The following is a 27972-nucleotide window of genomic DNA, read 5'->3' as shown; positions in this document are numbered from 1 at the left end:
AGGCCTCTAGCTTCCAGGTCTTGGTAACTGGCATCTCTTGGGTAGGGTAGATGCCAGAGTAGAGGGAGAAAGAGACCTGGGAGTCATATTTGCAAAAGCCAGAAGCACCATCACAGGGATGTAAAGTTGCTTGAGAAAGTGAGAAAGGCAGACGGGGAAGGGAGCAAGCAAGGTTCATGTGAGGGGAGAGAGAGCAGATGTAACACAGGAGGAATAGAAATGACTAACAGTGAGGAGATGAGCGTCCCGGGTGCCAAAGGAAGGGGGAATTCCAAAGAACGGAAAGCCCTCCTAGTGTCTCATTCTAAGGAAGGGGACAGTGAAAGCCAAGGGGGACACAGGCACACCTTCCTGGGACTTATTTCTATAACCAGCCTGAGGAGAGGCACTCCTTCTCAAGCAACAGAACCCGTGCCTTTAATGGACTCCAGCGTTTTGTGTGAAAACAAACCGTTGCCCTGAATTCTTAAGAAAAGTGGGAAAGTTACCACAGTACAGCCCACTCATGCAGCTAAACAGTCTGTCCCGGGGTTTCCACCACCATCCCTCTGCTGATAAGACTATCTCAGGGCCAAGAGCCCCAGGCCCACAGCTCCCAGCCACACCCTCCCCTATCAGCCACCAGGCACCCTTGCCACATTCCCAGGGTGCCACATTCGCAGCAGCAACACTAAATCCCCTGTACTTTGAAGTCATTGGTTAAAAAAATCTAGTTTGGAGATTTATGGAAATGATTATATATCAATTTCTGCTTTCAATTGAATGTTTAGAAGTGCTTAAACTGTTCTAAAATAATTAAAAAAAAAAAAAACAAGCCCTACAGAGTGGAGGAATGCAGCCCTGGGCAAGGAAACACACACACACACCCATGCACACGCACACACACACACACATGCACACGCACACACACACACACACACGCACACGCACACACACACAGGCAGTACTGTCTGTCAATCCTCTTGTGCTCCTGCATCTCCTTCCGAGCACCAGGAAATGGTAACTATGGAGCACATGCCTCCTCTCTGGCTCTCAGCCAAAATCAGCTACCAGAGAAGACCCAATACAGTGACAGACAGTGTGGAAGTGAAGTGCGAGACCAGAGAAGACATAAAGAGCCAAAGAATCATAAGTAGAGGGGCCAAAACGTCCCTTTACTATTAAAGCTATTTTTAAAAGCAAAGAAGCAGCATTAAAGTAAAAGGTGAAGATTTACAGTAAAGCACCGTGCTTGTCGTAAGGATATTTCTGTTCATCTTGACGATAATTATATGCTGCTCCATTAAGTTGACAGGTTTAGCATTTGGTAAGTTTTTTTTTCCTTTATCATCAAGTTAAGCCATTGAATCCATGCTAAACTAATTCTCTCTCTCTCTCTCTCTCTCTCTCTCCCTCTCTCTCTTTCTCTGTCCCCCTCCCTGTCTCTGTGTGTAAGTCTGTCTGTCTGTCTGTGTTTCAGACCTAAGCATTTCAGCCTTAGCGAGACACATTTTTAAGATCGAAATCTCTGAAGTGGCAGTCTGGCATATTCTATCCTATAAAATGTCAGCAATTTCTATTAATCAGAATCAGAGAAAAAATAATTAAAAGGGTCAAAACGAATAATCAAAGCATGCTTACATAGATTAGCCATTACAGATCGGCTGTTACAGCAGTAAACATGAATTACATATACAAGCAAGGAGTCCAAAATATACAACAGTAAGTTTAAAATCCTCAAAAGCTGGAAGTTGGGGAAGCAATATAAGCAGAGCCTTTCAAACCTCCGGGGGGGCGGGGGGGCTGATATTGCTGTGCGCCCTTCCCTAGAGAAGAAGGACCAACAGCTGCTTCTGACTGCAAAGCAGGAGGAAGGATAACAGTCTGCTATGGACATGGACAGGGGTGGAAGAGACCAGATGAGCTTTTAACTGGCATCAATGGCCACATCTGGATTGTCGTAGGGATGCCAAAGAGCCTCAGCCTCAGAGGAAGTGTGCACTACCAGCCAACTCTCTCCTGTTGGTCTCTACTCAGCACACTGCAAGGTCACACCAAGGGCTGCGGATGAACAGAGAGCAGAGAGACCCTGGCACCCATCTCAAACTAAAGCCTGGGCCTAAAAATGGAGTCTGCCAGCCTCAGGTACTTAACCAGGCATGGCTGTAGACCTCCCAAAAGCTGGGCCAGGGTAACCAATAGAGGGGATGGACTGAGGCCCAGAAAGCTGAGGGCAGAATCTAAAACAAAAACAAAGGGCTGAGAGGAATTTCCCACACATCTTTAAACTGGCACTAGACTACAAAACATAAAGTCAGTTTGGCCAAGTCTTACATCACGAACACTGGTAGAGAGAAAGTCTGATTTCAACGCCTTTAAAAGCCAGGTAATGAATCTCACTGAAGCATCTCCCAAACTTACAACTATTTCAAACAAGCGTGTCAACTACAAAAGTCCACAATTCAGAGTGCATCAAAACCCCAAACTCTAAGCACCAACGAGTCCACCCATGGAAAGTCCACACCCGACTTCATGAGTTGGGTCCAGGCTAAAGATGAGCTCTCTAAAACGGTTCTACAGTGTTACCTTCAGTTATGTGTGTGAAAAAAAAAAAGGCAAGATTAGAGAAGAAAATGGGATGGTCTGAGCATTTTAGATAAGGGATATTGAACTTGTACAAATTAGGATGATTCAACCCACACATTAAAGACACTAGAGTTGCATAAATTACTGTTATTCTTTAATTCTTTTCACTATTTTTATAGTATCTAGCATACAATCAAAAAGTCTGATGGACACATAGAAGGAAGATATAGAACCCAGAGGCACAGATGACATAGCCAGCCCAAAGATCCCTCGGACACTTGAGTCCTGAGACAAATGTTTTCTTCAGCAGAAGACCAAAACAAAATTAATATAGTCATGTCCAAAATAAGAAAAAGCAAGATGTTAAGGTGGTCAAACATAGATGCAATCGGCCAATTTAAAGACAGATCAGTTAGAATTATTCCGTATAAACCGTTAAAAGGAAGGAAAGAGGAAAGCGCGCAATGGAGTGAGTGGGTGGCCCTGTATAAAATGTTCTGATGGATAAGTAAGAGCACTCACAGGGAAGAAAAGAGGCAAGAGCAAAAGAAGTATCTGAAGAGATAAGGAAGGGGAAATTTCCAAGTCAGAGGAGAGATATCATCTTACCGCCCTGAGACTCCTAGCAAGTCCCAAGCAGGATAAATATAGAGAAAGACACAGACATGTCATACAGCAGCCACCAAACAAACTAAAAAAGGCAATCAGCTGGAGACCTATCACACAGTAAAATATGCGAAGGGAAACAACTGTGTGTGTGTGTGTGTGTGTGTGAGAGAGAGAGAGAGAGAGAGAGAGAGAGAGAGAGAGAGAAAGAGAGAGAGAGAGTGTGTGTGTGTGTGTGTGTGTGTGTGTGTGTGTGAGAGTCTGTGTGTGTGTGTCTTCTATCATCCGAATAGAAGATTCTAGCCACCAAACTATGCAACTTTTTAAATGGAGGCAAAATACGTATGAGAAACATGGGAAGGGGTGGTTTTGTGGTTTGCTTGTTTTGTGATAGTGGTGGTTGTTCTGAGACAGAGCTTCCCTATATAGACCAGACTGCCTTTGAACCCATGGATATCTACCCTGCCTCTACCTCCCAAGTGCTAGGCTTAAGTCTCTACCAGACCCAGCCAGGGAGAGGTATGGTTTTGAGCCAACAGAAATAACACAGATGATATACTTACGTAGCAAGACCTTGAAGAAGAAAGAGACAAAGATTGTGGTCCAGACGGTAAATATATGAAAATAGTTACAGAGCCCAATTTAAATTCTGCATATGTGTAAAGATACCTTCATGTAAATGTTTCTACTTTAAGGCATTTTTTATTAAACATTGACTTAATACTTCTTTTAAATACTATTAATAGCTGAAAAATAGCATCACTGATTTCACACCATGTATGGTTGTAAAACATAGGGCAGTAAGAATACAAAGGGTACAAAGATTAAAGAAACGATAATGTGTTAAGTCTCGTATGTTATTTTTGAAGCACAATACTGCTATTTGGAAGGGCACTAAAGAGGTTAAAGGTCATATGTTAGTATCTTAAGCAATTACTAATGGTCGCACAGAAGCATACGGTTTTAAAAAGAAGATTAAAAATAGAATACTAAGGATGTGTAACTGATGTATAGCACAAGGCTGAAGGTTGAAAACAAAAACCAAAATTATGTGAGAAAAACAGGATGGTAAAATAAAATCGGTAAAGTCAACACAGTTTGTTGATGTAGCCGTGTTGCTTCCTAAAACTGAAAACATCACCATGTTGACAGAAGTAGGTATCTTTTCTGTCAAGATTACATAGTTGCTATTTGAAGAGCCTGAGACTGGATGGCTGCAGTCCGAGGCTGACATCGGTTGCATAACAAGACTCTACTCTACCTCAGGAAACAAAAGTACTGCAAGCCCACTACCGGAGCATTCCAACATGGAGGCACACAATGTCAACTTAATCTTCAGTGGCTTGGAGGGAAAATATAACGGAGAGACAGAAGGAAGGGGAGAGCAAGAAATCTTTTTAAAAGACTACAGGCTAAATAAATTATTCTTGTAACTCTTCTGGAAGCTTGAAATCACTTCAAATGAAAAACCTGTGCCATCTGCACAAGTAAATGTATCCAACGTGGTGCTACCTTAGATTAAAAATATACAAAGTCACTGTTATCATTACAGAAAAAAAAAAAGACTACCTGTTCTTTGATAGCATGTCAATAAAAGAAAAGCTTGGACTAAGGCTACAGTCTGGTTGGTAGAGTCTTGCAAGCCTGAGAACTACAAAGAGAGAGAACAGGGAGGAAGGGGTGCAAGGGGCCCAGAAGAGTAGAAGAGTCAAGAAACTACGTATCCCACTGTTTGGGAATGTACCCATGCAAGGTACTAAAATCACTAGCCTCCTCAGTTTCCATGGCCTGGAGGGAGGGAGTTAGGGCTGGACCAAGGGATCCAGGACCTGAATGAACTAGAAAGTGCAGGTAATATTTCAGAAGATAAGTGTTTTCACAGCAAAGAAATGGCTAATGTTTGAGGTAACTGATGTGGCTGCCCAGATTTTAGCACAAATCAAAACATTACATGATAATCTATAAATAGCTCTATTTATGTGTCAATTAAAAAATTCAATTAAAAACATAAGAATTGTTGGCAGTGATATGCTTCTTGAACAGGGTTGTGATTGAGCTGTTTTCATGGTGTTTTACCTCAAAACTTGTACATGTATTTATGCATAATCTTCTCTGTGAATAAGCCTTAAAAGACAAAAACTGGAAATATAAAAAAAACATCTCTTTTATTTTTTCAATTGTTCTCAAAATTTATTTATTTTTTTGAAATACATATTGAATGAAATGTAGCAAATATCTTTTTTATAAATTGGGTATTTTATTTATTTACATTTCAAATGTTATCCCTTTTCCCGTTTTTTTCCCCTCTGCAAATCCTGTATGCCATGCCCCTTACCCTGCTTCTATAAGGGGGCTCACTCACCCACTCCCACCTCACCACCCTAGCATTCCTCTATACTGGGGCATCAAGCCTTCGTAGGACTGAAGGGAGCTGAAGAAGCCGTATCTAGAAACTATCTCTTTTATATAGTACAATGAAAAGCATACAAAAATGTAACAGCGAAATCCACTATTTTATACACTAAAAGTTAACTTAAAACTTTTTAAAAACATGTCTGAAGAGAGATGGAACAGTGGGTCAGGGCTCCTACTCTTCCAGAAGACTTGAGTTCAGTTCCCAAAGCCCACATGAGGGACCTCAAACACTCCCCAGTGCTCTAACTTCAGCTCTGCAGTCTCCGCCACCTGCTTCTGATGCCGTGGGCACCAGCGCTCAGGTGCACATTCGCACACAGAGACGCACATGTGCACATGTAATTAAAACTGAAGTAAAAAAGTCTTTTGGAAAATAAATCTGAGAACTTATTGTGTAGTAGCACATGCCTATAATCCCAGCACTTGGGAGGCAGAGGCAGGAGGATTTCCCGTTCCAGACCAGCCAGCCTATGCTGCCCTATAAGACCATGATTTAAATTGAACAAAACATTTGAAATGAGATCTGTCTTTTACATTTAAGGAACAGATAAATAGAGAATATGACAGTTCCCAGCCTTTACCTGAGCAACTCAGTCAAAGGACATTCTATTCCCACCCCACCCCACCCCCCACCCCCCAGTTCCTAAATGCAACTAATTTTAAGTATCTATAGGAACACCTCCAGATTTGCTAACAAGCCAGCTACAGAATAGCATACTTCCTTGAAATCCTTAATTTAAATTCTATTGCTCAGACATAATAACCCTGTCATGAATAAATCATGGACAAGATTATACTTCAGAAAAGAAAAATCTCCAGGATATGCAGATATGGTCCATTAAATAATTAAGCATCACTACCCTATTTTAGGAACCTGCATGAATCTTTTCTGCATAATGCACTGTATCACTGCCCACCAGCTCAGAGAGACAGCAACAAAACGTGGATGGCTAGGGCTGGAGAGATGCCTTAACCCTTAAGAGCATATACTAATCTTGCAGAGGATGCAAGTTTGGTTCCCAGCACCCACATCAGGCAGCTCACAACTGCCTACAACTCCAGCTCCAGGGGCATCCAAAGCTTTTGGTCTCCCTGGGAATTTGCATTCATGTGAAACACATACATACACACATACATACATACATACATACATACATACATACATACACACACACACACATAATTTAAAATACAAAATTTTAAACATATGCAATAGCATTCTTGAGGACTTTGATATATTTTTATGTCCCAAGTCAAGGATCTATAGAATGTTAAATGATAATCCTGGGTATTTAGAAACACACACAGTAACACACACACATTCGTAACATACATGCATGCATGTATATATCATAGATATATAGCTATATCAGATATCAGAGCGCTTTATTTGCTTAGAGCATTTAGAGCTGAAATGCAACGAACATCCTAATTCTACAACTGTCAAAGCTGCTTAGAAAACCTCTCCTGCTTCGTTGAACACATTTGAAAAAGGATGCCACTCAACTCTAAATTCAGAAGAATCACATCAAATACAGTTGTTAAGCTAAAGATGTTCTACAAAGCATTATTAATTATAAATTTTATCAATTCATACAATCTCCTAATGTACAAAAACTAAAACACAGGGGAGTTTTCAAGTAGTTTTTGATTTATGGCTAGTTAATTAAAGACAAATTTACTGAGTGGGCTGTGTTCTGGTTACTGGTCTTGTGACTGAGAGGCACAGAACAGAACAAACAGGACCCTCGTGGAACTTGTATGTGTTGATCATTGTGATGGTTTGTATATGTTTGGTCCAGAGAGTGGCACTATTAGGAGGTGTGGCATTGTTGGGGTAGGTGTGTCACTGTGGGCATGGGCTTTAATGCCCTCATCCTAGCTGCCTAGAAGTCAGTCTTCTGCTAGAAGCTGAAGATGTAGAACTCTCAGCTCCGCCTGCACCATGCCTGCCTGGATACTGCCATGTTTTTGCCTTGATGATAATAGTCTGAACCTCTGAACCTGTAAGCCAGCCCCAATTAAATGCTGTCCTTATAAGAGTTGCCTTGGTCATGGTGTCTGTTCACAGCATAAAACCCTAAGACAATCATGTACACAAGTAAGTGGGCATTTGTCCTGTAAGAGAGTATAATGAATTTTTGAAGTTACTTAAGATTCCCAGGGAATGCCAGGTGGTGGTGGCACACACCTTTAATCCCAGCACTTGGGAGGCAGAGGCAGGCGGATTTCTGAGTTTGAGGCCAGCCTAGTCTACAAAGTGAGTTCCAGAACAGCCAGGGCTACACAGAGAAACCCTGTCTCAAAAAAGGAGGAAGAAGAGGAGGAGGAGGAGGAGGAGAAAGAGGAAGAAGAAGATGAGGAGGAAGAAGAAGAAGAGGAGGAGGAGGAGGAAGAGGAAGAAGAAGAGGAAGAGGAGGAAGAGGAAGAGGAAGAGGAGGAAGAGGAGGAGGAGGAAGAGGAGGAGGAGGAGAAAGAGGAGGAAGAGGAAGAAGAAGAAGAAGAAGAAGAAGAAGAAGAAGAAGAAGAAGAAGAAGAAGAAGAAGAAGCAGCAGCAGCAGCAGCAGCAGCAGCAGCAGCAGCAGCAGCAGCAGCAGCAGCATCATCATCCCAGGGAACCATAACAAGTCACAAATGTCCTTGCCCATCACTGTGAGGACAGGGAACATTGTCTCATAAGGTCCTGAAGGTTACTTCTGCCATTTCTACCAACCCCCAGATGTTCTGCAACCCACAGTATACCTAGCATCTGTCCAGAAGAAGATAAAACATGTCACAGGTGTCTTCAGAGAATGGTACAAAAGCAGACACACTCTGTACAAGAGCATCTAGAGAAAAAGGTCCCTCGGGGTCCTGAGAGCACATCTCCACTATATAATGAGCTAACCCATCCATGACAGAGACATTACTGGGACTGACAATTATTTACAGAAGACAGACTCAGCTACATCTTGGGTGGCAGATGTTCCCCAAAGGCCTATGTGTTAGAGATTAGGTCTCCAGAGTTGCACTGTTGGGAGATGGAAGAATTATCAGGAGGTAAGGCCTACCTATGCAAGTCCTTAGATAACTGGGGCATCCTCTCCGAAGGGACTATGGGTCTCTGCCGTCTTCTTCTTTTGCTTTTTAGCCAACTTTTTAGGAAGAGTTTTGTCCCACTACGTGTTCCCCACCACTGTCATCTAGAACTCTCTACTTGAGTCTGAAATGAAATGGCCTACCAAACCACAGGCTAGAGCCTCTCAAACCACCAGCCAAATAAGCCCTCTCTTTTCCTGAGTTAGTTACCTCAGGCACTTTGTTACAGTGACCGAGAGCATAGTAACACAAACTGGGAACCTTGTGTGTTACAAGAGTAACAACCTTACAAGAGAACAAAGATTATTCCACCTATAGCAACATCATCATGATGGGAAGTGACACTTGTATTTACCAAGAATGTCACCAAGTACTACTGCCAAGGCAAGCATGACCACAGTTCCATTGGCTCCCAGTGACTCTTCAGCTATTCCAGAGGGGACTAGTTAAATGGACAAGAAAAGAAGTCAACAAGAGAAGGGGAAGTAAGAGGAGAGGGGAGAGGAGCAGGCAGAGACAGAGAAAGAAAAATGCTACCTTTTTGGATTTGTCTATTCAGTGTGTGTGTGTGTGCGTGCGCACTCTCGCATGCATGCACATGCCAACACATAAATTTTGGAGGGCAGAGCCACTTGCAGGAGTCAGTTGTCTCCAACTATGTGGGTCACAGGATGGAACATAGACTCTCAAGCTTGACTGCAAGCACCTTTACCTGTTGAACCATATCGCTGGCCCCACCCTGCTTCTTAAAACCAACATCAAGGGACTTCTAGCAATGCCAGTGTGAGAAAGTCCCCAACTTCTCACTCATGCTGGGACCCCCATACACAACACCTTCGACCTGTCACAGGGAGACACACCGTCACGCCTGGGTCTGAAACAGGTCTGCAACAAGAACCTCGCTTCTCCCCATTCTGGTCCTCCTTTCTACCCCCATGAGAAGCAGCTGGAATCGCAATAGTGAGAAGCAAAGATTTGTCACTTTCAGACTTTTAGTCACGACAAAATAGGCTGCATATATCCACGAGTGCATAGCTCAGAGGGGAAAGTGTTGGCAATGTTCGATGATCTTTTCAAAGCCCATTCTGTAGCTGTAGGATGAAGGCACTGCAGCCTTTGAAGAGACCCCCAGTAAGCCGGGGAGCAGTGCGATGTCTCGACAGCACTGCCGCCAGCATCCCTTCCTCCCCTCTTAGATGCCAGCTATGAAATGGTGTCACTTTCCATCAGTGCTCCATATGTCCAGTAAAGCCTGCCAAAAAGGTAAGCAGCCCTGACCTGCTTGGAAAGAGTAAAGTATTACATCTGGTTGCTTCTGGTAGCTTCTTCACTGGTTTACAGTTTGAAGATGAAAGTTCCAGAAGTGGAGACAGAATCAGGGCGTGGGTTGGGACATTTCCTCGGGTGCCCCTGCAGGCCTCCCACCCTGCAGGGGTAAAATCGAGGACAGGGCTTAAACAGGCTCGAGGGACTTTTATAATGGTCGCTGCTCTCATGAGGGACTACACTGCACCTCATTTCTCAGTACTAGTAATGCTGTCTTCACACTCTTGCTCATTAACCTACATGCTCCTTAAAGGCTCTCAAAGGGTAGGCAGGGTCCTTGGGAGGCTTATTCTAACAATACATACCACACAATCAGCATTGGCTGCCCCTCCCTCCCCCCCCCCCCCCCCCCCCCCGCCTTGCAGGTCACCTTCCTAAGAACAGTTTCCCACTTACGGTTAACATTTAAAGGTAGACCCACTTTATAGATTTCAGAAGTGAGGTGTACTAGCTGGCTTTCATCTTCAGCCTGATGTAGCCTAGAGTCTACTGCTGTGATAAAACACTAGAATCCAGTGGTTCTCAGTTTTTCTAACGCCAAGTTCCTCATGCTGTGGTAACCCCTCTCCCAATCATAAAACTATTTTCATTGCTACTTCATGGCTGTAATTTTGCTACTGTTATTAATCATAAAATAAATAAATACCCGTGTTTTCCCATGGTCCTTTGGGGGTCACGAGCCAAAGGTTGAGAACCACTGCCAAAGCACCTTTGGGAAGAAAGAGTCCATTTCAGCTTACACTTCCAGGTTCCAGTCCACCGCTGAGGGAAGTTAACACAGGAACCAATGCAGAAACCATGGAGGGACACTGCTCACTAGTTTGCTTAGCTACTTCTGTTACATAGCCTAGGGATTGTGCTACTCACAGTGGACTGAGCCCTCCCACACCAATCTTTAATCAAGACAATATTTCATAGACAAGGCCACCGGCCAATGTGATCTGAGCAACTTTTCAATTGAGGTTCTGTTTTCCCAGGTGATCCTAAGTGGTATCAATTTGATGACGATGATGATGATGACAATGATAAATCTCATGAACACAAAGTTTATAAAAGATGACCAGTTATTGAGGGTCATGCTGCTGGAAAACTGTTTAGGGTACACATTTCCAAAAGTTCCATTTCTAACCAGATTCTATACTTTGCAGAGAACAGGACGGGCGAACCTCAGGAGAACTGGCTGTGGGCTCAGCAGCCTTCCTGCAGCTAGGGTTGGGATCTCTCCCTTCATCTCTCTTGTGGGAATAATCATTTCTACTCTGCATTCTCCAGGGGCTGAGGTCACTACCAACGCCTGTTGCTGGGTTCTGCTGAGTTCACTTCTCTCCACTCACCTGCCTCCTTCATCTCTTCCAGATTGAGAATGAGGAGGCAAAGAGTGGGTTTCTATAATGGTGTCGTTGGGAGGTGGTAGGAGATTGGGCCTTGTGGTGAGAAGTAGGTCCAGTTGGCACCCATATCTATCTCTCTCTCTCTCTCTCTCTCTCTCTCTCTCTCTCTCTCTCTCCCTCCCTCCTCTCTGCTTCCTAGCTGCCACGAGGTAAGCAGCCTTCCGCAAGCATGTGGCCCTGCTGGCATGTTATCTTTCTTTTCCTTAGGCCTGAAAGCAATGTCTTAGGCAAACAGAGGCTGAGGCCTTCCAAACCGTGAGCCAACACACATCTATCTTTCCTCCTTTTGGTTGTTTTTTAGGGTGTTTGATCCCGATGACAAGCCTAACAGATCTGTTCACATGAAAAGCTACCAACACTCAAAACTAAACAATCAAATAGGGAACTTCAGTAACTAAAGAATGACCGGAAGACAGACAGGAGTAGACAATATCGGCATCTCCTATGCGTGTGATGACCTGGGTTTCGAGTCTCCGGCAAATTAACTTGATTAGAGTAATTTGACTTCATTCTGTCAGTAGCTGTGATTAAAAACTTACAACGACGTCAGTACCCAGGACAAAGCCATAGAATACAGTCACGGAATACAGTGACTTGTCATCAGTCATGTCTTACCAAACTCTAATGCCTGAGGTTTGAGTGAACCCTATGATGCTTCTCCACTGAAGCAGGAACAGTAGGATGAGCCTCCTGCTTTCTTGAAACTTCAAACTGCCATGCTGAAGCTAAGGTGGTGGAGAGAGAGCATGCTCGCACGTACACACCCTGACTCCCACAGAGCAGACATAATAACGATGCTGCAAATAGGATCTAATAAAACCCCGGTGCCCATGGTTATTCCTACAGTCGTCCACTAGCACAGTACTGGTGCAGCAAGCGGTCTTTAATAAGCTGCAAGTGAAGGCTTTGGGGAACTCTTGGAAAAGGACATACAGAGAGAGACTGAGAAGTAAAAACAAATTTATGATGACTTGGTTAGAAGTGATATTTGAACTGGAAAACAAAAGAACATAATAATGGGGGTGGCAGTGGGGTAGCCGCACCACATAGTGACGATTTGGATACACATCAAGAGTGACATATTCACCACGCTACATGCAAGACACTAGCAACAGAAGCTCTGTATCACCAGATCGTGCCGACTACCTGATTTTTCTCTACTCTTAGAACCGCTAAAGAGAGTTAAATTGTCAATACAAATCTGCTCCAAGCATTTTGTGACAGTTGAAGCAGAGACAACTCTCCAGGCTGAAGCCGCCTGCAACTAAAGCCACCGCAGAGGGGATGGCACTTCCGTTAGACATGTGGCACCTCTACTCCCACCTGGGTGTTGGTTCTCAAGTCAAACGCAAGGACATCCGAACCCCCTGTCCCCCCTCCTCCAGGTTCCACGGGTCCACTCAGCTGGCAGCCTGGCTGGGGACACAGAAACAACAGGAGCCTCACAGGTTATGCCTCTTTGGCATTCTACATGCATCCCATATCCCTTCCCTCCAGCCCATGGGTCCCCCAACAGATGCCACCAATTTAGTCTCAAACACCCACAAAGGGTAACTTATGAGACACCGGAGCAATCCAGAGTCAAAAACGGAGGGGTACGGTCTGTAAGAGGGTCAAGAAGAAAATCGGAGAGGGGTGTGGGTGTCAAAATCAGAGCCCAGTACTTGTTAAAGACAAAACTGAACAAACATAGTAGGTTTTAGATAACCCTAGCCAGACGCTGCCTCAAGGACTGAAAACACATACAATGCCGTTAACAGATGGAATATGGGCAGCTCAAAGAGATTCTGCCCATAAACGTACTCCTTTTGAAAAGTTTGAATAGAGACTTTAATTTTTGTTGGGCACAGAATTGGGGGGGGGGAGAAGCTGCAGATGGCTGAACTCAATCTGAGCATTTGATCTGGATTGTGGCTAAACTCTACCTATGGGCTACTAGTAAGGAGGACCTGTCTTCAGCAGGCAGAAGGATTGTTGCTATGATCTATTTGATTTTCCTAAAGACTTCCATGTAGTGGTCGTCCCCCACCCCCGCAGCCCCCAGGATAGAGCCCCAAAGGGTTGTTTCTGGAATCAGAAGGAGCCACGTGGTGTCTGGTTTTCCTCTCCAGGCCTTACATCTCTCTCCGAAATATTCCCAAATGATCAACTGTGGATATTTCCTGGGGAAACTTCTTTGAAAGAAGGTACACTCCACCCTTGGTAAGACTGTTAATCAGGGGTACAAGGAAATGAAACAGGAAATAACCCATGCAGGACACTGTAGGTAATCAACACTTTCAACCTAAAATAACTAAGATTCAGCCAACTCGGTTTAAAAAGATGCCTCGAACTTCCTTAGCAGGGGTGAGATGGGAGGTCACAGGGGCGGGGATAAGGACTAAGTCAAGTCTCTCTCTTAGAATTCTCCACTCCACCCCAGAAGGCTGCACCTGGGCTGGTGTGCTAGTTCCAAACTCAGAGTCCACCTGCTTGGTTCTAGCCAATGCTCTGGAGCCAGTGACCTGGCACACCTTACAAGCGCCCCTCTCTCCTTTTCCTTACTCCCAGGATTCAGCCCCAAGAAGGCATTATTCCAGGGGGCTGAAAAGTCCCATAAAGGGAAAGCAGGCTGACATTATATAACAATATACACCAGAAAACGAAAGTCGCCAAAGTAGGGGCAGGAGGAGTGGGGGAGCACGGCATCTGGAAGCCGCCACTTACTCGAAGGCGAAGAAGAGTCCACTAGTGACCAGGATGAGAATGAGAGTCAGGTAGAAGACGCCGGTCTGCCGGGCCATCATGATCCTCCCGTTGCAAAAGAACTTGTTTCTTCCTGGGAACACCTCCCATTTCCTCCGGGCCGCGATTTTCTTCTTCTTGTGGGGCGACTCCATGGGAGAGGAGCTGTGGGTGCTGATCTGACTGTACTCGCAGTCTTTCATGGGCCCGCCGCCGCCGGGAGGCATCCACGAGGGCAGCCGGCTGGGGGCGCACACCCCCAGAAGCCCCCCGGCCGCGCGGGTTCCGCCGAGCCACGGCCGCCGCCGGCCACTCGGCCGCCCCCCGAGCCGCGGCGCTGCGACCCCTAAACGGGCTCCCGGCTCGGCGACAACTTTACGGAGGACACCCAGGTTAACCCCTTGGAGAGCCCAGCTGTCATAGCAGAATCCGCTTTCGGGAGGGACGATGTTGGTCCGCAGTCCTCGGCAGCGGTTCTCCGTGGCTTCCAGCCGGGGGGTCGGGGCTGCAGGACCCCGCGGGACGCGGGGAACCGCTCAGCAGACACCCAGAAGGCGGTGCGCCTGGCTTCGCCACCCGCAAGCTCCCGGCTGCGCTTGGGCTCCGGCCGGCGGATCCCGGATCGCCGCGCCCTTAGCGGACACGAGGCAGCAGACCTTACGCCGGCTCCCTCCGGAGCCACTTCTGCGCCTCGACCAGGTGGTTTCTACTCTTTCCCGGTGACGGATTCTCCCAGGAGAGAGAGCTGCAAACTGAGCGGCAGCTCGCGACACCGGCAACCCCTCCCAGGGGTGGGGACAGCCACGCGCGTTCTTCTGTCAGGAGCTGCTCTGTAGGAGCCGGGGCGCTGCCCGCGCTGCGACCCCGCATCCACGAGCCGAGCAGCCGAGCTGAGTCCGCGGCCCCTAACGCGGGGCTAAGGCCGAGGGTGGTGGCGGCGGTAGCGGTGGCGGCTCCCGGGGCTTCCTCGGTTCCTTCTGTCCGGAGAAGACAACCCTAGCGCGACGAGGGCCGCCGGAGGGCCGCGGGGACACTGCCAGAGACACTTGTTTGCAAGGCTCAGCCCCGGCGCGCGCGGCGCTCCGAGCAGGTCCGCCTCCTCGCCGCCGGGTGGGCGGTGACGCCCGCGCCTCACAGCCGGGCTCCTCCTCCTGCTCCTCCTCCTTGCCAGTGAAGCCTGGGCACCCGCTCCCTTGGGTCCCTGCCCCAGTATCCCCGGGCCAGAGCGCAAGGCTCGGGGACTGTGCGGGCCTGGCGCGCCCGGAGGAAGGCTCCTGGCTCCCGGGTGACATCCTTCACCCTAGGAGAAATCAGGTCGTTGCCCTCGGTGCTGAGGCGCCATGCGCTCCCCGCGGACTTAGTTCCTCTACGGGGTTCTCCACCGGATTATTCCCGGTCTCAGCTGCCACCTCTGGACACTCGCATTCTCATGACCAGTCGAAAAACCGTTCTTGCTACTACGGGGGACCTGAGTACCCGCCACGCAAAGAAGTGACCTTTCCTGGCCTGCCCTCGGCTCATCCTCTTCCTCCCCAGCGCCACGCGTGGCTGAGACGCCAGGGAAACTCTACCGATGCCGAGAGGATGGGGGTGGAGTGCCTTGATGACAGGGTGATGAGCAGCCCCCTGAAACAGGCCAGACTTCGGGACCTCGAAGGGCAGGGGACAGCAGAGCGGTCTGTGTCAGCTCCAGCAGCGACCGATCTGCCCCCTCTTTTGGATTAAAAACCCCCAGTGGCAGGCTTTGTTTGCAAAGGTCGCTGTCTTCCCCATCTTTCATTCTCTACTTTTTCCCCCTGGTGCTCACAATTCGCTCATTTTACTTCTGTCTACTTGCCTCTGTGGAGCCCACGCACAATAAAGGGACCGCACATCTAGCGAATGCTTGGAGTGCGCCTTTCTTTACATCCCAGTTTGACAGTTGGGTATACAAACGGGCGCAAGGCCGGCGCCAGAGAGCCCCAGCAGCCTAAGCGCTGCTGCGCCCCTGGGCTTCGGGGCCCGGTAGAAGCGCTAACTGGCGTTTGCACTAGGGTAACCCAGCGCAAAAGGACACCCGGCACGGGCGCTCGGTTTTCTGAGCCCTACTTTCTTTTCAGAGCCCGCTGGGATGTGTAGTTCCTTCTCTCGCTGTCCAACTCAGGGAGGAAACGTGACTTGAGGATCTAAAACTACAAGTCCCTGCAACCCCTGCGACGAAGGCGGGGAAGCAAGGTACTGGGCTTTGTAGTACTCAGCGTTTGGAGAGCCACAAAGACAGCTTTGGAAAAGATGCTTTCTCTGTGCCGGGTGGATATTTGCACACTGCCTGCGTTCTGTGTAATCCTCACCACAACCCTGCGATGCACTATTGTACCAAGCTCAAAGAACTGCTTGCCCAACACTACAGAGCTGCCCAGTGATAGAAATGGCACTGAACCCAGAGCTCTGTCTTTCCCTTACAGAGCACGCCTCAGTGCTCAGTGTCAAAGATAGATAAGCTTGGCTAGCCAAAAGAGAAAAAGGATGTAACCAGCTAGGAAATGGGGGCGATAGAAATGGTAATTAGATGGGACAGGGAATTACAAGAAGTTAAAAGCAAGTGTGATTCTTAGGGGCTGGATGGGGCTTTTTCTTTGTTTGCTAAGTGGATGGGTGCATTTTTAAAAATAAGTTCACACTACTGTAGCTGAGGCTACTGTAGTAGTGTCCAGTTCCTGATTCTCTGCCTTTTGCCTGCTGGGATTTCAGATATGTTCCACCAAGTCCAGCTAAGGGTCTTAAGTGGACAATTGAAATTGATCTTGAATTACTTGAGATACTGCATGACAGACAAGCGCATTACAGAGACAACTAAGTGCTTGGTAAGTGTGCTCTAAAAAAAAAACAACAACAACAACCACAACCAGCTCTAGCATTTGAAGTAAAAGCTTTTATGCTTTTCCACCCTTTAGCTGACACGATCAAGACTTTATTTTGTCAAAAGCACATGTTAACTCTATTGTCTAGGTGGCTTTAGAAAGCACCCTCTCTTGGCATTGGGAGTGCAGCTCCGTGGTAAAGTACTTGCCCATTCTTATTCTCAACTAAACTGGATTTTTCTGGCATCTGGCACAATTGAAAAGTCCTTATCCTCTAGAAATGTGTACTAAAAGCATTTGCAAGTGAAATGATAGAACTTCTAGATTGTGCTTTTCCACTCTCCAGCCCATCCTCCTCCCACACACAAGGAGACAGAAGGAACAACTCTGGGAACTCTTGGAAAGTGTTACCATTATGTGATGTAATTGTGTTTAATTATCCACTGTTGCAGATTATCACAAACCGGAGGGTTTAAACACAACAGGTGTACCTCACAGCCTTTGTGGTTCAGGTATCCAAGTCTTTTGAGACCTTTGCCCATACCATCAAGGTGTAGGCTAGGCTGTGTTCTCATGACCTGCAGAAGAATTCATTTCCACACTCATCCGGGTCACTAGTGAATTCATTTTAATGCATTTGTAAGACAGCATCCAGCTTCTTGTCAGTTGGCCACTGGAAACTCTCTGCAGCTCCTAGAGGTCACCAGTAGTTCATTAGCACCTTGGCATTTCCCAGAATTCATTAAGCCAACAAGAAAAGCCTTCCAGCAAGCAGGCTCTATACATTAGAGTCAAAAATGTACATGTTCTATTTAGCCAGAAAGCAAATCATACGCTGCAAGGTGAAGGGACCATTTGTGGGTGTGGATGTTAGGATTAGTCTATCCACCAAAGTATGTAAGGGGTCATCTCTTTTTTTTTTATTAAGATTTATTTATTGTTATACGTAAGTACACTGTAGCTGTCTTGGAACACACCAGAAGAGGGCATCAGATCTCATTGCGGATGGTTGTGAGCCACCATGTAGTTGCTGGGATTTGAACTCAGGACCTTTGGAAGAGCAGTCAGTTCTCTTACCCGCTGAGCCATCTCACCAACCCAGGGGTCATCTCTTAACCATCATGTGTGCTTATCTTTATATTTGACAACCCCATACAAAAAGAAACAAAGCATTTGTTGTAAAACTGTATCTAGTGGGGTGGGGTGGAGAGATGCCTCAGCAGGTAAGAGCCGGTTCTGCTCTTCTGTTAACTGAAGAGTTTTATCATCCACCTCAAGTAAATCCACCAAGCTGTTACCATCTGTGGCACTTCACACCAACATCTACCTTTCTTGCATTGTTAGTGCTATCTTTGATGCCAGTGGTCTTTCTCAGATCGTGGCTGACTTGGTGGACCCACTGGCAAAGGGGGTTGCTTTATAAATAAAACTGGAGGTTTGTTTCTTTCATCTGAGCAGCTCAAACCATTCTAGAAGCCTCCTTGTTAGTTCGGAGAACACCTTAAGGCAGCTGGCATGGAGGGTGAGCCTAACCACTGTGCAAGGCAACACATTCAAGTTCCCGGATGCTTTGTGAGTTCCTGGGTGCACCTCTCAGGGCCAGCATGGTATGCCCTTAGGGTGGTCAGGTGCATAAGATCAAAGGAGCAGAGTCTTAAGAGAACTCTAGAGAACTAGAGAACTTTGGAATGACCTCAAGACACTTCATTCCAAGTAGAAATACTGCAGAAAATCAGACGCCGTCATCCTTCCCAACCCAGAGACTCTGCTCATGTTCCTGTGGCTGCTCAGCGCGCCTGGAAACATTTTAGCCTCAAAATGCAAAATGTTTAAAGTAACGCACGCAGCGTGCCACAAACCAAAAATGAAGTAAAGCAGGGGGGTTTAATGTGAAAATCTCTTATGATTTTTTTCAAGCAATTTTTTGTCCTTTCACACAAAAATATTGCTTCCATGTTTATAAAATAGCACGTACTGAAAACTGGTACCACCCGTGACTGTATAAAGAAGGTAGATTACTCAAAATCCCATCACCACACAGAATCGTGATCGCTCCATATACTGTTTATACATTGGCTATTTAACAAGAATCATTGCCTGCCTGCTGTTTTTTATCTTGTATGCTCTCTTTTGCTGTGTGTTTGTGTGTGTTACATATACAGGGAAGCCAGAGAGCAAGCGAGGGAAAGGAAGAGGGGAGGGAGAGGAGAGTTTGTATTATACTTTCACTTGCTGCCTGGATCAAACCCTCCCGTGTTCACTTTGCCAGCTCAAGACCAACCCAGAGCCATGCACTGCACTGTCTTCAGACTCGGTCCCCTTCGACACAAACCCATCCACTTTCTTTGAGTTCCTTCATCTCAGAGTCACGGAAGAATACAGGCCATGCATTTTGTAAGCTATCCATTTGGGTTTGCCTATGGTTTCTTCACAGTCACATTCGGGAGCAGGCTCTTGCAAGGTCCCAGCTGTGTTACACAGGAAATGGTGGCAGACAGCAGGCATCGTTTGGCTGCTGCAGCCAAAACTGCATGGCTCTGTCACAGTTGGCCAGCTGCTTCCCGGCCTCCAGGTCGCAGAATACGTCCATGTGTACTCTGTCTACCCGAGCTGGGTAAATTTCAGGTGTTGAACAAGCACATCTAAGTTTGGGACCCTAAATGCAGATCCCAAGAAATCAAAAGGACAAACTCTGGTTTTGTGGCATTTCAGAGATGCAAAGGCCCCAGGTGTTGCTACTGAATTGTAAAGTGTGCAACAGCAGCATGTGTTCGTTCTCTCTCTCTCTCTCTCTCTCTCTCTCTCTCTCTCTCTCTCTGTGTGTGTGTGTGTGTGTGTGTGTGTGTGTGTGTGTGTGTGTGTGTAACAGCTGCTTGTGCCCTGTGTAAAGGAAGGAATCTTCTCTTCCTGAGATCAAGCCAGGGGGAGACAGCAGATGCACACGTGCACACAGGAAGGCTCTGGGGTTCCAACTGGAGCTCCATGCCGGAGCCCCTCATACCCTGCTCTGTGCAATGCACACCCACTTGCTAACCTAAGAGCTGAAGAAAAACAAAGAAACACTTCCCCCTTCTAGAAACAGCCCCCGCCCCCCCAGTCAAAGAGAATCCCTGAAGAACCCAAAGTGGATTTCAGAAGTTTCCACTCTCATCTTTAAGGAATGGATCTGGTCATGGTGGAATCTCAGTGTATGGAAGGAAGAGGCGAGAGAATTGTGGTTGTGTCATTTTCAATTTGCTAGTTTTATGTACATTATTATGTATATTATAAAAAGAGAAAAACAAGGCATTTGTAAGGATGTCTGCTTATTCATGTGGGGTTCTTAGCAGTAGCCAATCACTAAAATCCAGAAGGGGAAACCATACCCGTTTGTTCCCTGCAAATGTCTGATAACTGCATGAAAGTGAAATCTGATTGATGATCATTCCTAATTGGGGTATGAAAAAATGATGATTTTTTTATAATTATGGATGATTCAGTAAGAAAAAGAAATGATATCTTTTAAAGTTTTTCATTTTTGTAGCTTTCTGTTGTTCATATAATGTTTCCCCTTAATAAGAATGCTTTTTAAAGATGTATTTATGTACATGGCTGGGCTGTCTGCATGTACATTTGCACACCAGGGAAGGGTATAGGATCCCTTGGAACTACAGTTATAGACAGTTGTGAGCCACCATGTGGTTGCTGGGAATTGACCTCAGGACCTCTGGAAGAGCAGTCAGTGCTCAAACCCTGAGCCATCTCCAGCCCAAGAATACATTTTAATCTGTTCTAATATAGACTAATTTCTCGGTTTGTTTATGAATGTAACATAGTAACTTACTCTTCAGAGATCTGACAAGTTTTCTGAATGAGCCAGGTCACTTCCTGCCTTCCTGTTTAATTCATTTCCATTCCCTTGGCAGGGCCAGGGTCAGGTGGAATTCTGATAGAGACAGTGTATCTTTCTCAGTATTGTGCCAAAAAGATTTCTGGCTTATCCTGTGATAAGGTTAGGTGATACTCATTTTGAGCACTGGGGTAAGTAGGTTTCTCCAATTTGAAATTGCTAGTTCTCTTTGATATTATCGGCTACAACAATGAAGACTGTAACTGATTTTGGTGCCCACTGGTGATTTCCTAGCCTGCTTCTTTCCTTTCCTGTCTGCTTCCTTCCTGTTACCTGCTCTCTTCCTCTCTCCCTTCCCTTCCCCCATCCTTGCCTTCTTTCACCCTCTCGGCTTTCTTACTTCCTCTTTCTTGGCATTCTGCCACAACAAAACATTGTGTCCATTTCATTAGCAACATTCCATACTTTCTACTCTGTTTTGTATAAGCATGGCCCGGGATACTTATTTTATATAATGGGTTATAAGTCATTCCATGAATAGTTATTTTGATATTTGAATTACTCCAGATCTGACTAGCAGTAGCTCCCCAACTATCTCCCCTGTATCCCCTGTCATTTGGTATTCCTTAAACACTTGCTTCCCTGCTGATTCAATCCAATTTTCCAGGTTCAATATCAGACATTCCCTGTCTTCATGCTGCAGTATGATGTTTCTCAGACAGGTCTTAGTATCTTTTAGTAGGAACTGCATGTATGTTTTTTCTGTTTCTATTTTTCTAAAAAAAAGATTAGTACATACACACATATATGTACACATCTATTTTCTTCAATATTAAAAGCAATTTACTCAAACTTACACGTGCAATTCCAATCCCAAAGTGCAATCTATAGTCTTTGCTTTTTTTTTCTTTTTACGTTTGTAGCTTTCTCCCCTCATAATTCTCAATAAATGTCCTTAAGCCTAGAATGCAAAATGAATTCTATGAACTACAATACCAATATGCCAGGCAAGATGTGCCCATTGGTGAAATGGTACCACAGCTGCAGCAGGAATAGCCAACCCATTCCATGCTTGAATATGAGACCTGATACCCAAGGGATAACACGTGTTTAGTACTGTAAACCACTCAAAGCTTGTGACTAGGAAAACCTTGAGGCCCAGGGTAGGGGACCTACTACTGCTACTTGGCTACCTTTTAAATCTTTCTGTTAATACTCACAGACAAAGCCTACTCTCAGCCTAAATTAGAGAAACCTCTCTTTGCAGTTAATGGAGGTGAAGGCTGGGATCCATGGCTGTGCGGGATACTGAGACTGTAGATGGTTGAAAGCCCTAAACAAGACATTCATACCACTCCCTTAAGGCTCAGGGAATGCTGTGGAATATAGAGAGGAGAGCAAAGTGCCATGCTCTAAGCACACGAAAGCCATGGTAGTCATGAACTGACAGCTAAGCTCATACAAGTGAGGCCTGCCTAACAGGAACACATGGATGGGGAGGAGTTCACAAAACCCCACCACTCATCTGTGTCTAGCAGATTCAGGGAAAGAATAACACACAGTCCCTAGAAGCGAAAACTTAAGAGTTCTTTGAGAAAGTAGTGTCAGATGGTGTTTTGCTGGGGCAAACAGGTGAAGGGGTGATTTCCTGAATTGGACACAAGTGAAAGGATGTTTTGCTAAAGCAGACAAGTGAAGGAACATTTCACTGAAGCAGACACAGGTGAAAGACTGGCTAAAGCAAGTATGTGAAAGGACACGTGATGATGCACATGTATTGGTCTGCCTTACATTGCATAGTTGAGCTCCATTTGTCGGGACTCCATAGAGAGAAATGCACCAGAGAACTTCTGGTGGTGTTCTGCAGCTTCTTGCTGCTTCCAAAGACTCAGGCCAATTGGCAGAGTAATGTCAACTGGGACAGACTCACGTGCAACTGGGACAAGACACATGGCAAGGCAGACCCACATGTGATGTTTGGAAGGAGTGTAAATAAGTCTCAATTGACTGAGAAGGGCTTGCTTTTAGAGCTAGTTGTGAAACACTTACTGGTCTCATGTCTTCCCTATCTTCACTCCACTGAAAGAGACACACCCAAGAACTCCTGGTGTCTCATTGGTCTGAATCCCTCCTGCTGACTGGTGCTGATTTGGCTGAGGCCTGGATATCTCTGCTAGGTCATGCCACTACTGCTGATTGGTTTTTGCTATCCCAACATTATGGCACTGGATGGCTGGTGTATCTGTGAAGTGTTTGCAACTGGATCAAGCTGTCGCTGCTGACATACAAACTAACCCTACTGATTGCCTGACAACACAGATGGGAGTTGCTCCAAAGAACCTTTCTAAACATGTCTACTCCCCATTACCTGTATCCTTTCTTTTCCCCTATCCCTTGTGGGTGGTGATCTAGAAGGGAGGTTAAAGCATTTAAGAACCATCATTAAAAATAGGATTTGAAAAAAATTAAAGTTCTAGTACCCAGTTGTGTACCCACTGGTAAGCTCATCATATTTTAAAGGATAGTTCCAAACCCAAAGTTATTCAGATGGTTGAACTCTGTGGGCTATACACACAAAAGTAATGAATACAGGAAAGAGATTTGTAAGGAGGAGAGGTTGGCAGGGATGAGGGACCTAAGAACAGAAGGGAGACAGAGTCACCAAAATGCATTTTTATACATGCAGGAAATTGTTTTTAAAAATTGATTAATAAAAAATATTTTAAGGGTTTCAGACTTGCTAACCCACAGCACCACGATAAACAAACCAGAAAAGAAAATATTTAGAATTCTTTCTCATTCAGACAACTAAAAATAAAAAATAGTAGACAGCTGTTGTGGTTTCTGGTCTCCTAATTTCTCTGTGTGTGTGTGTGTGTGTGTGTGTGTGTGTGTGTGTGTGTGTGTGTGTTGCTCAGATGTTTTCAGTGGTAATGCACAGGTGAGCACTTACGTTCAGAGCAAACACCCTTAAGTGTTGCTCCTTAGGCACCACCCACCTTTCTGAGGTGGCCTCTCACTGGCCTGAACCTCAACAGCTTCTGTCCCTGCTTCTTTTCTTTCTTTCTTTTGTTTTTTTTTTTTTTTTTTTTTTTTTTTTGAGACAGGGTTTCTCTGTGTAGCCCTGGCTGTCCTGGAACTCACTCTGTAGACCAGGCTGGCCTCAAACTCAGAAATCTGCCTGCCTCTTCCTCTCCCACTTCTTTCTAATTAGGACTTGCAGTCTCCACCTTTTGACGGTGACCATCTGGCAAGGTGGCCACCATCAAGAACAGTCTAACCGAGGGCATCAAGCAAGTGAGTTCCAACAAGGAAATGAAACCGAAATTCATGAAACAGAAATCACCAATTCTTTAAAGGTCCCAGAGAGACCAAAGGTCCCTCAGGAGTCTGGGGGAGACGGGGAGTTTACACAGCTGGAGAGGGAGGGAGGGAGAAACCAGAGAGACTGCATCATTATTCCTGTTTATCCTTTGAGGATTCTGCAGGGTTAAGGACAGGTTTGTTTACAGAAAACACCTGCAGAGGGGAAACTGTTTACATGGTTACAACTGTAGCTCAGCCCGAAGCTGTTGGGGTTTGTGTTAGTGAAGAGAGATAATTATATAATGCAAGCTCAAGTGCTGTCTCTCATAAAATGCTTGTTTCAGGATTTCCTGCACTTTCAATGCAGGAAATTGATCTCATTAATCAGTATAAGAATTATACCTCAGGGCTGGAGCGATGGCTCAGCGGTTAAGAGCAACGACTGCTCTTTCAGAGAGGTCCTGAGTTCAATTCCCAGCAACCACATCGCGACTCACAACCATCTGTCATGGGATCTGATGCCCTCTTCTGGTGTGTGTCTGAAGACGGCTACGGTTTACTCATCTAAGTAATAATAATTAAATAATATTTTTTTAAAAAGAGGAAAAGAAGGAGGAGGAGGAGGGGAGGGGGGAAGGGGAGGAGGAATCCCTCAGAACCAGGGGCGGGTTGAACCATTGTCCCGGCCTCTAGTCCCATTCTGACATGATGGATGTGGCGGTGTGCTCTGCGCAGCCCATCCGGTATCTCACTAAGAACTGGGAGGTGGACATGGTGGCACAGCTGGGCGAGTATCTGGAGGAGGTGGACCAGATCTGCATTTCTTTTGATGAAGGCAAAACCACAGTGAACTTCACTGAGGCAGCACTATTGATCCAGGGCTCAGTCTATGTCTATAGTTAAAAGGTGGAGTACCTCGCTGGTCTACCAGGCTCTAGATTTTATTTCTGGCAAGAGGCAACCCAAGCAACTCTATTCAATGCAGGAAATTGGGAGCAACAGGACTGTCAACTCAGGGACTCCCTGTGGGACATAGGGTGAGTTCCTGCCACTGGACCACATCTCTGACTGCTGGGCTAATGTGGATCCAAAAAATGACCAGGCATCCAGTGAGCTCATGGCCCTGGTGGCCCCTGATGAAGTGGGAAAGAACATGTGCCCCTTGTATAGCTGTCAGGGTGAGGGTTTGGCCAGCCGGAAGGATTTCAGGATGAACACATGTACCGTCAACTCCAGAGGCTCCTCTGTGTTAGATCCTGTGGGGCCTGTGGGGCCATACCCATGTCAAGGAGCCAGAAAGATCCTGAGGACACTGAGGAGCAGCCAATAGAAGTGTCTAGGAATGGGAGTCCTGCTCCTGTACTCAGCGTCTCCCAAGAGCCAGATGGTCCTGCGCTCAGCGGTGGAGATGAGGATGCAGAGGATGAAGCAGAGCTCCTGGAGGTTGCTCTAGAGCCTGCAGAGCCTGGGACCTCACAGCAGAGTGCCATCTTGCCAAGGAGATACATGCTATGGGAATGACAAGGGGCACTGGAACCTGCTTCCCGGCTCCACGAGACCCCAGACCCCTGGCAGAGCCTGGACCATTTTGACTCCTTGGACTCTAAGCCCTTCAAGAAAGGTAAACCCTATTCTGTGCCACCTGGTGTGGAGGAGGCTCCAGGACAGAAGTGCAAGAGGAAGGATGCCACCGAGTTGCAGGACTTCCATCAGTGGTACCTGAATGTCTATGTTAAACACACTGATGGCAGGAGGGCTTGGCAGAAGGGCCCCACCTTTGCAGACATGGATATTCTGTACTGGGAACATGAAAAAGAATGGCTGGAGACCCTTCAGAAGCTGCGGAGATGTAAGATAATGGAGAGATGGAAGGATCTGTGGCTTACAGATGAGGATCGCTTGGAAGAGTCCCTAGAAGACCCAGGGGTGGCAGATGACTTTCTAGAGCCCAAAGAATATGCAGAGGAACCTGAAGGGGAGATACCTGGGGAAACTGCTGACCATGCCAGCGCCCCTGAGATACAAGGAGCTGGTCAAAAGAAATGTGGAACTCTTCATTGCAAGCTCCCGGAAGTTAATCCAGGAGACAGAGCTGAGCCAACGCATCAGGGATTGGGAAGATAAGATTCAGCCACTGCTCCATGAGGCATGCTACTTGGGAACTAGAGCCTGGGCTTCGTCTAGACCTGTCTCTCCACTTGAAGCTAACATGTCCTTTCCCTCTGCAGGAGCAGCATGTGCCATTTGATATCCATACCTATGGGAACCAGTTGGCTTCACGGTTCCCCCAGCTCAATGAATGGTGTCCCTTTTCAGAGCTTTTAGCTGGGCAGCCTGCTTTTGAGGTGTGCCGCTCCATGCTGGCCACCTTGCAACTGATAAGTGGCCTGGCATACAAGGGATAGGGCAATGGCTGGACTCTGCTGACGCCTTGTTTCCACAGACTAATGACTATACAGATCACTCAGCAGCCAGGACTGGGGGCAGCAGTGGACACAATGTCTCTGAGAGTGCTCACACACCAGCAAGCCCATACCTGCTTCCAGACCTATACAGCCCCTTCCATGGCCCAGCCCAGCCTTGAGTGGAGAGCAGCGAGGCAGGGGTGGAAGGTAGTATATATCTGTAAGTTTTTGCCCCTATGGGGCTATTCACTCCAGTGCTGCCTCCTGGCTGGCCTAGCTTAATAAAGTGTTGCTACCTCCCCACCCCACCCCCAAAAGAATAATCCTTCATCTATTTACTGAAAAACCTATGGTAAGATTGTTATTTCTTCCTCTTTTTTAATTATTTGACAGAATTCTCAATTGATTCATTCGATCCTAACATTCTATTTCAAGTTAAGGTTTAATTCAATTAAAAAGCAAACTCTTGGACAAAGTTTGGAGCTGTGTCAGAAGGATGGACCATCTAGTGATTGCCATATCCAGGGTTCCATCCCATAATCAGCTTCCAAACGCTGACACCATTGCATATACTAGCAAGATTTTGCTGAAAGGACCCAAATATAGCTGTCTCTTGTGAGACTAGGCCGGGGCCTAGCAAACACGTAAGTGGATGCTCACAGTCAGCTAATGGATGGATCACAGGGCACCCAATGGAGGAGCTAGAGAAAGTACCCAAGGAGCTAAAGGGATCTGCAACCCTATAGGTGGAACAACATTATGAACTAACCAGTACCCCGGAGCTCTTGACTCTAGCTGCATATGTATCAAAAGATGGCCTAGTCGGCCATCACTGGAAAGAGAGGCCCATTGGACACGCAAACTTTATATGCCCCAGTACAGGGGAACGCCAGGGCCAAAAAAAATGGGAATGAGTGGGTAGGGAAGTGGGGGGGAGGGTATGGGGGACTTTTGGGATAGCATTGGAAATGTAAATGAGGAAAATACCTAATAAAAAGTATAAAAAACAAAAAACAAAAAAAAAAGCAAACTCTTCTGCTATTCTCTTTTTTTCCTCTGTCTCTTTTGGTAAATTATGCTTTTCACCTTTTTTTTTTTTTCGGTTTAAGTTGTTCGATATGTCTACACAGTTGTCCAAAATATTGTGCTACTCTCCGTTTGCTATCTGTAAGATCGTTGCCTATAAATGTTGGCAGTTTCACGCTGTTGTACTAGAGTTTGGCAACTGTATTGATGTTTCTTTAGAAGCCTAACTTTTAAGACAGGGCTTGTTGTGGGGCCATGGCACGTGGCACGACAGAGCCTGCCCTGAGTCCTCAGGAAAGTAGGACTTTTCCCTTTCCTTGTCTCTAACTCTTCCCTTTTAGATTCTGGCCAAAGCAAACACATGCTTTCTCTGTGTTCTCTGAGGCTCCTCACACCCCTGCCTTCTGATGTACCACAGTGTTGCCAGCATCTCTGCCCACCTCCATTGCTGAACATGCTGG

The 27972-nt window shown here is 46.1% G+C and overlaps 2 protein-coding genes and 1 pseudogene across 10 annotated transcripts in view; 2 read left to right on the top strand and 1 right to left on the bottom strand.

The window, feature by feature from the left end:
* The window catches only part of Zdhhc14 (zinc finger, DHHC domain containing 14), a 261330-nt gene extending 246113 nt beyond the window's left edge, over positions 1 to 15217 (bottom strand). For 4 of the 8 annotated variants that reach the window (XM_006523216.4, XM_017317404.2, XM_011246177.3 and 1 more), the window contains exon 1: positions 14088 to 15075. In XM_006523216.4, the coding sequence (XP_006523279.1) occupies positions 14088 to 14332 (245 nt within the window). In that variant the 5' untranslated portion in view covers positions 14333 to 15075. Of the gene's footprint in view, positions 1 to 14087 lie in introns of all 8 variants that reach the window. The other 4 variants (XM_006523214.3, XM_006523215.3, NM_146073.3 and 1 more) reach the window with 3 other exon arrangements.
* Gm52310 (predicted gene, 52310) lies at positions 14553 to 20233 on the top strand. Its single transcript, XM_030250193.1, has 2 exons — positions 14553 to 14804; positions 15027 to 20233. The coding sequence occupies exons 1-2, from the start codon at positions 14553 to 14555 to the stop codon at positions 15828 to 15830; spliced, it is 1056 nt and encodes a 351-aa protein (XP_030106053.1). The 3' UTR covers positions 15831 to 20233.
* Positions 20234 to 24709: 4476 nt separating this feature from the next.
* Positions 24710 to 26790, top strand: Gm8363 (predicted gene 8363; annotated as a pseudogene). The gene has a single exon (NR_073378.1). The product of NR_073378.1 is annotated as a predicted gene 8363 (transcript).
* Positions 26791 to 27972: the final 1182 nt, after the last annotated feature.

Source organism: Mus musculus, chromosome 17 (genome assembly GCF_000001635.26).
Source record: "Mus musculus strain C57BL/6J chromosome 17, GRCm38.p6 C57BL/6J".
NCBI lineage: Eukaryota > Metazoa > Chordata > Mammalia > Rodentia > Muridae > Mus > Mus musculus.
The sequence above is the reverse complement of the archived record's forward strand: the minus strand, read 5'-3'. Positions and strand labels throughout refer to the sequence as shown.

What these genes read in the sequence shown, in the direction of transcription:
- Gm52310 (XM_030250193.1), top strand. Translation starts at nt 14,553, where the DNA reads ATGTTGGTCCGCAGTCCTCGGCAGCGGTTCTCCGTGGCTTCCAGCCGG. An exon ending in CACTTCTGCGCCTCGACCAG is followed by an intron (nt 14,805 to 15,026) that starts GTGGTTTCTACT and finishes CGCGGGGCTAAG; the next exon opens with GCCGAGGGTGGTGGCGGCGG.